Here is a 10,542-nt window from a genome sequence, read left to right as displayed (position 1 = left end):
TAACTTTATGCGGATTCGTTCTTCGTCGGGATCGGGGGTGAGGTGGAAATTTGTAAATTTTCGCGTTTTTCTTATCGGTCGTTACAATGACAGACGGAGGGAGCCGAGTCGCAACCATTGTTTTATCAATAAATTGAATGTCAATTCGACAGCTTTTTTTAATTAAATCATCAGCAGCGCGAACAAAGATGATAGTTTCCCAGCACCAACACCAATAAACGTTCATATTTTGCAGCGTCTACAAAAACCGTGGAAATAAATTTTTCGGGAGAGAAATATAGAACTGTTGAAACGCGTGGAAAATTAGTTTTTTGTTAATCCATCGGAACAAAGGCGTTCCAGTATTGTTTTCGATCAATTTATAAAATTAAATCGTGGACTTTTTTTGTTTATTCGAAACTATACACGTTCGTTCATAAAGCGCGCACATAAAAGAGTCCATAAAATAATAAAATATTTAATTAATAACTTCGCTAATTGAAAACAACGGGGAAATAACGAAGCACGCTAAATCAAAATTGAAAATAATTGAAATAGTTTCTCATTCATTACAAGTAGATAGGTATTAAATTCTGACTCTGGAATTCTGCAATTTATCATTTTATATACAGAGCAAACAATAATTAAAGACAATTTAATTATTGCACGCCACTCCGTTACCTAAGCCGTCTTAATTCTCAGAAAAACACTCGGGCAAAAAGGGGTAAAAACGGAAAGTATCCCAAACTTCTGGATGCACGCAACCTACACACATAACGTGAGAACACTTCTCTGGTGCGGGTTAAATTATACCACTCAAGTATGTAGTCCCTGGCACCCTTTACCTCTTCCGATGCGTCGACTTTGTCGACGTCGCGACGCCTTTCCGAGACGTACGTCGTAACCGACATCCGGACTCACTTAATTTCGGTATGCCTTTAATTAATGAAATTAATTTGCACAAGTTTCCGATAACACCCGGAGCGGGAAGGCGACGACTCCAGAGACTCCGGTAACAGAAAAAAGACCAGCTCCGGACGGTGAATTTTGAACCTTGACAAAAATTTTTTTCTCAACTTTTCATCAACTTACAACTGACGCCGGCTAACTCCTGTAATGTTGCTTGTAGGACTTTGTGAAAAAATAAAAAAGAAGTTTCTAATTTGGTCCCAAGGCCGCTTAATTATGGATCTCCTTCGAGAAGTTGGAGCTTTAGTGGAGTAGGATAATTTCATGTCGTTTCGCTAACCGGAAACTTAAACAGGGCCCGAACTGTGAGCCCGATCCATTTTTAATGACCCCGGAACGTTTCCGGGTAATGTGGGGCCGCGAAGGGATCGGCCATTTGCAAATCACGGATTAAGAGGAAACTTGCCAAGTTCGAATCCCGACGGTGTAATCTATCGGGAAGGCCCTCGGAGCGGCGTCGCGGCGCCCATTACTAACTCCTGGGAGTGACCCTCAGATATCTTCCGACGCATTCATCATCGAATTATAAGAGGCCGAAACTTTGGAGTTATGCTAATAGTCGACGCGAATCGAAGGCAGAACCCTCGGGACCATCCGCTAACCAAATGGCGCCTAATTCTTTTCCGATAGATGCGGCGTGCGACCGCAGTATTAAAATGAAATTAACCTCCCAGTTGCGGAAACGGAACGTCAAACACGCATTTTTCCAGTTAAATTTCCTACTTTAAACGCTCAGGGATGCATCTGGAACACGGGAGGGAATCGGGAAATAAATTATTATTGGAGACGGGATTTCTATTTCGGATTTTATCGCTCATAACATCTCGGAAGTTGGACACGAATGTTTTCTGCCAAAACAGGCGATGGAGGCCAACGACTCAAGAGTTTACGCGACGACCATAAACGTTCACATTATGCTTGTGATGAGGGTAACAAAATTTCAAGATCAAACTTTCAAAATCTATATTTTCATCTGTTAACATTGCATTTTATTGCACTAACATATGGACGGCACTGGTTACATTTGGACGATAGTCGCAACTACAAACTAGTAATTGTACTTGTACTAAAAATAAATAAATAAATAATACTCAAACGGTGAGATCAAAAATTATTTCATATTCAAATAAGCTTGACATTCTTCAATTTTGGGTAACCTTCGCGAGTCAATTTTTTCCGAACACATCGGGCAAGAATCTTCGTTGTCGAGGATCCTAAAACCAAACAAATCAGACGACAAACACCAGAAATAGATATTTACGTAACAAGTACGGAAAGTGACCAACTTCGCACGAGTGTATATCTAGATGCACGAAGCGCCAGCCGAGTATATTATGATATGAGTTCTATACTGAAGATTTTGTCGCACGCACGGGTTTGTCCTAAAGGAGTAAGTGCCACAAAATCCAGTATAAACGAGCTATCATACGCATTTTTTTTTATTTTGCGCATTTTTAAACAAAACAAGCACATTTCAAAATTTAGGGAATTTTGCCACAGTTGGCAAATGCGGACTTTGGCTGCAAACACAATGTGTAATTTGCTCCCGATAAAGTCAGCGCCAATATATGAAAAAAAAATATCCACGTCAAATAAAACTGATGCCAACCTTACAACACAAAATTGCACTGTTCAGTACGATACGGGAATTGCTCAGTTCGACACTGAAAACAGTATTGCACTAGCTTCAGTACGAACGCAAAATAAAAAAAAGACACTTTCCGACGAGTTATGTACACTATTTTTCCTACGACCTTCCATCATCAGGAAGAAACCATAAATCTTGAAAATAGTTCGTTTCTTATCTATTCTAAATATCATTTTTCTACGACTTCATATAAAAGTGACGTATTCCACATGCAGCCGCGGACACAAAATTTTAGACGTCATTTTTCTGACGTTTCAAAAATTTGAGTGTAGTCTGGGCATTACTGTCATTGTCATTACTGACGTTTAAAACATCAAAGTATTGACAAGTTGAGAATTAAGAATTATCAAGACTGAAACGAATAAAATAAGAATAGTATTTTTAGTACAGAGCGTTATGATCTACAGTCAGTTCCTTGCAATATTGAAAACATCGAAAAATTTTAAACTAAAAAATTATAACTCAAAATTGACAGTACAAAAAAGTAAGGTTACAAATTCTAAGTGGGGTTTTACACCATGCGACAATTAAATGACATTGACGTCTAGGATTTTTTGTCCGCGGCTGTATTTAGATTTCCGCACAGACCTGTCAAAACTGATTTGTCAGAAACGACCTAACCAATTAATTTTTATCAATATGCATATTGTTTACAGCGAATCGTCTAGACATTTAAGACAAAAATTCAAGAAATACATTTGTATTTCAAAATAACTGGCAATATTGACAAGTCTGTGAGAATATATTCATATCACACTACTGACTTTTACTTTCGGAAATGGATGTACGAAATCATCAACTTTCGAAGTCATTTAACCGTGTGAAAAACCCCACTTCCACATGGGGTCGTAAGAAAAACTACTTACTCGATGAACTGTGTCCTTAGGGCCGGAAAATCACATTCTGGACACGCCGTTAAGTCAGATGTTACAATATGGCGGCCCTACACGCAACAACAATCAAAAATTTAACCACATTACTAAAAACCATAATTACCGTCACTATACAAAACGGAATGTTGTTCTTGCAGTTATTACAGATGACTTCCGTTTCCGGGAGCAAATTTTCACAGTACGGACACGGCGTTAACGGTTCTTGGGGATCGCTCCCGTCTTTTCCGCTTTTTGGCGGTTTCCTAACCACGGCTTCGATTTTTTTCGCGTATTTCGCATCCACATTCTTTCTGTATTCCGGTTTCATCAACATCGTCGCGTATTTGAAAGCGGCGTGTTTCAGACCGGCTCTATGACATTCGATCACTGTAGATGTCAGAATAGGGACAATGTCTATAAAAATGAAATCATTTTGTTTGGAAATAGTTTTACCCATAAAACTTACGTGATGGAAACTTTGAAATGTTGTTAGCAACCCTGATTAGCATCCTCGCTCCCTTCAAGTGATCGCCTCTCCGCACATGCAGTCGTACCAATATGTAACTATGTAACAACATGAGATTCGCTTGCATTTCGTTGGGGACTTTTATTCCATTCTGTCTAAGCTCTTGGTACATGGCAAAAAGCACATCGTGCGCATTTCTGTAATTCCCGTTAATTTGTTCTTCGTTGGCTATAATCAAAGCCGATTTTGACGCTTCTCTATACTGTTTCCGTGCCATATACAAACGGAACAAGTATTTGGGGTCTTTGGGTAAACCATCTGACTCCCCCAAGAGAAATTCGATCAGTTGTGCAGAGAGAGATTCGTCTTTTGACGATGCCACCACGTCTATAGCGGCAGTAACCGCTTCGTTTTCTTTAGAATTCGATTTTGCCGCCTTTAAAAGATGTTTCATTGCTTTGGAATATTCTTTCGCGTGGAACCAATAAGTTCCCGCCAAGAGACTGTTGCGGTCATTTTCAAAATACATCGCCACGCTGTTGAAATCCTGCGGCCGCAGCTCATCCGGCGAAAGAGTATTTAAAAGGATTTCACCATAAAGTTGCATCTTGCCATGTTTCCGCGCGAGATCGAAAGCTTCGTCGTTACATTTTGACAACACCAAGAACTTTATAGCAGAAGTGTAGTCATTTAATTTTTGGAAAAATTTAGCTACAAGTTTCGCACCTTCCGTACTTTTGGTTTCTTGGACGAGTTCCACGGCAACTTCCGGGTTGTTTAAATGGTCCAACTGAAGTCGAATCACCGAATCAAAGTCTTTGGCGGTATAGTACGCACGTACCGCTTCATCGAATTTGCCTTCGTTTTCTTTAGCTATAGCGTATTGTAAGTGTATTTTGTTTGAAGTGATTTTGGGGAGAAGTTCTCCAATTTTTTGCCAGTTTCGAAGTTTGATGTACGCCAGAGCCGCGCGATCGTAATTTTGACATTTTTCGAACAACACAGCCGCGTCGCTCAACTGTTTGTTCTTTTCGAGAATTTCAGCACACTCGCGCAAGAGCTGTTTATTGTCGAGTTCAAGTGCTATACTAATACCGTGACGGTGATTGTTGCAGTGTAAAGCAGTTCTGGCGATTCCAGCCTTACAAATGAATGTGTGCTCGGGGCTTAAGTCCTCCTGAAGACCCTTTTCGTAGTGAATGTGGGCTTCTGAGTAATTGCCTCTGTGGAATTAACAATAATCGAAAGAAGATAGGCATTACGATAATTACGTGAATTCCAGTTGTTGAGCATATTCTCTTGAAATCAGAGCAACTTGATCAGGTGCCATCTTCTTAGCCAAGTACAAAGCTTGATCCCACTGAAGAAGATCTCTCCGCATGGCTAAGGCAGCGACTGGATAACTCGATCCCAAGAACCATTTCTGTGCTAAATCAAACTGACCCAAAAACATAGAAATGTAGCCACACAGAACTTTATTATCTTCTACACCGGAGATGCTTTCCAAAGACCACACCATAGCTACATCTTCTAGTATTTTGTAAACTCGAATCGCAAACTCGATCTCCAGGTGTTTCATGGCCTCAATTGCTAGCTTTTGCCAGAGTTCTTCCGATTTAAGAGATTCACAGGTGTTCCAGGCCGCCGAGAACCTTAACAAAAACATGTTTTTGATGTTCTATGGTAAAGGAAAATTTACCTGTGCAAAGCGATCTGCTTGTTGAAATTAGACTCTAAAATAGTTTGTTCGCGTTCGCTTATACCGATTTGAATGGAATCGTGGGTATTCAGGATAAGTTGGGTAAGCTGCCCGCCAGATGTCGCCGACATTACTTCTCCTGCATACATTAAAAGGGGACTCTGCTTGGAAACAAGGGCTGTTTGTCCGACTTTTTGAACAGAAGAACCTTTAAAACGGGAAACTTTAAATCTGCCGTTTTCAACACGTTTTAACAAACCATCAATTGAGTATTTAACGTAAACGTAAGTAAAGATATCGTGTTGATCGTAAACAATGAAGATGTTGCGATCGTTGATGTTACTGTCCCATGTCACTCCTAAGACTTTGTTTGGGAGAGTTGGTATCGTAACTACTTCATTTATCACCTTAAAGTCGGACGAACAAAATCGCTATTGTTATTAAAAAAATGCTATACTTACAGCATTATAAACATATCCTTGACCTTTAATATCAACAAAAACAATCCTTGATCCAGCAGGATCTGAAAAAACATTTGTTATCCCAACCGAGTGATCGTATTCGTTTGCTACAGCCCACTCTTCAATATGAAAATGTACAATATTTCCCATGTCCGTGCCATAAATTAAAAAATCTGTCGTAAGGGCGTGACAAGTAATGAACAAATTTGGTGAGTTTGAGTTCGGGAACATTATAGTTTCGCGGTCTTCGTGGCAAACTTCAGGTTGCTCGATCTGAAATCATAGTTTGAGCTTCAGGCTTAGCTACCAAAAAATTTACCATATGCAGTTGAAGTTTGCCCTCAAATAAAACGGAAGCGTATTCCGGATTAAGTCTAATACTACTAATACCCCCAAGATACTGTCTATCTTTGAGCATCAAAGGGGCGTCGTCAACGCCCGGCTGTGGGCGTGTCAAATCATAAAACCATGCTCGATTGTTCATACCGGCGGCGATATGATAAGGGCCTACAGCTATGAAGCTAGGTTCAGTTTCCAAGGTTATAGGTATAGGTTTGAGTTTCGCCTGAAACGAAGAACGTAATTGTGGTTTGACTCCGCATTTTTTTTACTTTATCTGAAGAGTAGTTGTAAAGACTGATTTCCGTGAGACTTGACAAAATCGCAATCCTAGGGGCACAGACTGAAGTTAATAAAGGCACTTGCGACACGTAGACATTCAATGAGCCGCCTCTGGTACAAACTGAAAACAATTGGCCATCAACGCTCCAACTTATCCTTTCAAGTCCGGACTCCTGCGATAAAGTTAAAACGCTAGAGGTTTCTTGCAGGTTGTTTAAATCGTGGATTTTAACGCTGAAAAGAAAGGAGTTATGTTTCTGATGAGTGATGACCTTTTCATGAATTTAGTACTTATTGTCGCCGCAAGAAGCCGCCTTCCCTATTTTGTCACACAGAGCTATATCAGTAAGGGTGTTTTTATGGTTTCGCACTTGGAATAATTCCTGACCAACTTCTTTAATGTGGGTGGAGATGGCAATAAAATAGCCAGCAGTAAAACCGATCAAAATGTAACCATCACCAAACCATTTATATGTGACTATAGAGCCATAATGTTGCTGAAAAGCAAGTTCAATAGGATTGTCAGGATCCAGGAGATTGAACAAGTACAAGGTTCGCTTTCCGACGATCACGCTCACCTACAACAAATAGTTAGACCAATAATCTGACTAATAAAGGAGAAAGTTTACGGTATTTTCGCCCCCAGTTCGCTCATCAAGTTTCATTTCAGAAAACTGAATTTCAGACGGTTCAGCTCTTAAATTTATCACTCTCAAAGTATCACCATCTACGTTACTAATCGATATGGTTTTATCCTCTGATCCTAAAGCCAACAAATTATCAGTGTTCCACATCCCGCATGTTATTTTCTTGCTGTGTTTGCCAATAATTGGCGTACGCCTACAAACCAATATTGATTATTTTAAACCAACATCTCAAGGTACAACTTTGAGGTGTTGTGATTGTATATAGAAACATTCCCCTTAAAAGTCCCCACTGCTAACATGGGTCCTGTCTTGGCCCACACCAAACAAGACATCTGATCTTTCAATCTCACATCAATTTGAATCTTTTTCTGGGTATTGGCATCCCATAAAGTTAGGTGGGGTGACTGACAAATAATTGCTAACAAATCACCATCAGAATCCCACCCAAAACCCGTGCACAAACTGCAAAAAACTCATTATATCAAGTTTTGTAAGCTGAAAAAAGCACCTTGGCAGCCTAATGCGGTCTTGGATTTGTCCGTATCTATCGAATATATTAACCATTGAGTCTATTCCAGTTGTAGCTAAGTACACCCCTGAACCTTTCTGCCATGACACGTAAACGTCGCCGGACCCATGGGGCTGCTCTAAGCGAAATAACAACTGGAAAGAACGTAGAGGTTAGCCGGTTGAGGTTAAGTCGGAAAGTATTTTGTTTGGAGGAAAAATAGAAAATACACAGAAATTTCGCACCTTTTCGCTACCCATATTAATGAAATCGATGGTGTTAATTATTTATAAAACGATACAAACATTGTTGTTATTGGAAAAACATTTTGACATTGACAGCTGTCAAGCTTCAGGGTAGGCAACGTGATCTTATGGTTGGTGGTTTCCAAAGTCTCTAAAGTTAGATTTGTGGTTGTTTTATGTTGGTAGTATATTTGAAAATAACATTTTGGAATGCTTTTCGATTTTTTTTAGAACAATAAATAAAAACCGCTCATTTCCTAAAGCGAGACAGTTTAAAATTATCATTATTTTGATTTTGAGCTTTATATATTTATTTCAGTTACCGGAATTAAAAGATTGTGTGTGTTAAAAAAAATTATTCAGATCATTATTTTTTATTGATGATTATTATTATTATGAATTTAAGTTATGTACACAAATGCCTTATAAGGCGATCAGTTCTTCCATTGATAATACAAATAATGTTTTTTGCTTTTTCTTTCGACTTTGCTCATTACATCATTCATAATGACCAGCCATCGATAAGCCCGAGTGGTCGGCATTGAGGTTGACTCATTATTTTATTTGCTCTGTTATTTAAAGTCAGTAGTATCCGCGAAACAAAATTATGAGCACACAAAAACTAGAATTCAAACTCGCAACACCGTAAGACAGTTCCTATAATTACAAAACCGTTTTTCGACAGCGAAGTTAGGTTATCTGAAAGCCGGCCGTAATGTTGCGTTTGTTCGTCTTGACGCTCTTTTTTCCATTGATTCTTTGTGCCAAAAATGAAACCTGTTCCGTGGAGTCTTTGGAAGGTTGTTCGCATAATCCCGATTCTGATTTAACCACGGTAAGAAACGCTCACTTTTTTTTTATCCTTCATTAGCGTTTCAGCCCCAAATAGCCCAACGTCACGGTTATCCAGCCGAATCTCATTTTGTAACAACTGATGATGGGTATATTCTTACTCTTCATCGTATCCCAGGGCCGAAAACGGGACCCATAGGGGGTCAACCGGTGTTTCTTCAACACGGTCTACTTTCCAGCAGCTCATGCTGGGTCATTGAAGGCAATAATTCCTTAGGTTCGTATGAAGACTTATTTTGAACGAAAATAATGATTTTGTGAAGCATTCATGTTGGCCGACGCTGGATATGACGTGTGGATGGGTAACGCCAGAGGCAATACGTATTCTAAAGCTCACGTTAATTTGACCATCGACAGTCCACAGTATTGGAACTTTAGCTGGCACGAAATGGGAATTTATGATCTACCAGCGGCTCTCTACTACGTCAGTAACACAACTAATAAACCCGGCGAAATATTATATGTGGGACATTCCATGGGGACCACAATGTTCTTCGTTTTTGCGGCTATGAGACCCCAAAGCGCTAAGAACGTCAAGTTCATGGTGGCACTAGCGCCGGTAGCGTATATGACCCATATCAAGTCCCCAATTAGGTACTTATCTCCTTTCGTCAACGATTTTGAATGGTTAGCCAAATACCTGGGACTCAACCAATTCCTTCCAAATAGCAAAATGATGAAGTTCCTTTCATACGATTGCACACTGTTGAAAATCGATAAAACTATATGTGAAGACGTTATATTCACACTGTGTGGTTTTGACAAGGAAGAGTTTAATGAAGATTTATTACCAGTGGTGTTAAGCCACGATCCTGCAGGAACGTCCACTAAAACTGTGTTACATTATGCACATGAAATCAAGAATGACGGAAAGTTCCAACAATACGATTACGGTCCCCAGGGAAATCTGATAAAATATGGGGTTCCAACACCACCTCCTTATAAATTACTGAATATCAAAGTTAAAACATACTTAATGTATGGACTAAATGACTGGCTTGCGAACTATATTGTAAGAAATATGCGTTATTTAGACTTTTTAATTAGATTTAATTTTTTAGGATGTGATAAGATTGTCTCAAAATCTCACGAACAACGTCGGATTATATAAGATCCCGTTGACCTCGTTTAGCCACGTGGACTTTTTGTTTGGGAAGGATGCTGCACAACTCGTTTACAAACCTCTCATGAAAGCATTTCTGAATTATACAGAAATGGACATGTATTAGATCTTTTCCTTGACTTTATTAATATCATTTTTTTTTATATTATGTTACAAAAATTCTTTTCTTGGCTGCTGAAGGTACCGGCAACAAATTCCTCAATCACGAAGTGCTTTTGTTCTATGCGTTGGTACATTTTTACACATAAAAGCTATAAATAAAATCTCTTCAATTTAAATTACGGCAAGTCTTTTTTTCATTTTACATAAAAATGTAAAATTATAGTAAAAAACATAATTAAAATTGGATATTATATTCTGGTATCCACCAAAGAAAATTAATTTATTGAAAATCTGACGCCTAGAGTCAGTCAAATATTTTTGGCCCGTTGCTTTTATCAATAAAATTCGAT

The 10,542-nt window shown here is 39.0% G+C and overlaps 2 protein-coding genes across 2 annotated transcripts; one reads left to right on the top strand and one right to left on the bottom strand.

Moving 5' to 3' along the window:
* Positions 1-1,921: 1,921 nt before the first annotated feature.
* Oseg6 (intraflagellar transport protein Oseg6) lies at positions 1,922-8,231 on the bottom strand. The gene is made up of 15 exons (XM_088043374.1): positions 8,116-8,231; positions 7,871-8,025; positions 7,603-7,824; positions 7,345-7,555; positions 7,007-7,293; positions 6,706-6,949; positions 6,414-6,659; positions 6,095-6,367; positions 5,893-6,040; positions 5,634-5,841; positions 5,206-5,586; positions 3,935-5,157; positions 3,593-3,882; positions 3,463-3,539; positions 1,922-2,162 (listed from the first exon to the last, which is right to left on the bottom strand). Exons 1-15 carry the CDS (start codon positions 8,128-8,130, stop codon positions 2,060-2,062), a joined length of 4,083 nt encoding a protein of 1,360 aa, XP_087899500.1. The 5' UTR covers positions 8,131-8,231; the 3' UTR covers positions 1,922-2,059.
* Positions 8,232-8,588: 357 nt separating this feature from the next.
* Positions 8,589-10,371, top strand: LOC148169501 (lipase 3-like). The gene is made up of 4 exons (XM_088043915.1): positions 8,589-8,950; positions 8,995-9,184; positions 9,231-9,979; positions 10,029-10,371. Exons 1-4 carry the CDS (start codon positions 8,831-8,833, stop codon positions 10,194-10,196), a joined length of 1,227 nt encoding a protein of 408 aa, XP_087900041.1. The 5' UTR covers positions 8,589-8,830; the 3' UTR covers positions 10,197-10,371.
* The last annotated feature ends 171 nt before the right edge of the window (positions 10,372-10,542 follow it).

Source organism: Gnatocerus cornutus, chromosome 8 (genome assembly GCF_029298725.1).
Source record: "Gnatocerus cornutus isolate USDA-ARS CGAHR chromosome 8, icGnaCorn1.1, whole genome shotgun sequence".
NCBI classification, from domain to species: domain Eukaryota; kingdom Metazoa; phylum Arthropoda; class Insecta; order Coleoptera; family Tenebrionidae; genus Gnatocerus; species Gnatocerus cornutus.
The sequence above is the reverse complement of the archived record's forward strand: the minus strand, read 5'-3'. Positions and strand labels throughout refer to the sequence as shown.

What these genes read in the sequence shown, in the direction of transcription:
- Oseg6 (XM_088043374.1), bottom strand. An exon ending in TACAATCACAACACCTCAAA is followed by an intron (nt 7,556 to 7,602) that starts GTTGTACCTTGA and finishes ATTGGTTTGTAG; the next exon opens with GCGTACGCCAATTATTGGCA. An exon ending in CTAAGGACACAGTTCATCGA is followed by an intron (nt 2,163 to 3,462) that starts GTAAGTAGTTTT and finishes GTTTGGTTTTAG; the next exon opens with GATCCTCGACAACGAAGATT.
- LOC148169501 (XM_088043915.1), top strand. Translation starts at nt 8,831, where the DNA reads ATGTTGCGTTTGTTCGTCTTGACGCTCTTTTTTCCATTGATTCTTTGT. An exon ending in TGAAGGCAATAATTCCTTAG is followed by an intron (nt 9,185 to 9,230) that starts GTTCGTATGAAG and finishes GATTTTGTGAAG; the next exon opens with CATTCATGTTGGCCGACGCT. An exon ending in ACTGGCTTGCGAACTATATT is followed by an intron (nt 9,980 to 10,028) that starts GTAAGAAATATG and finishes TTAATTTTTTAG; the next exon opens with GATGTGATAAGATTGTCTCA.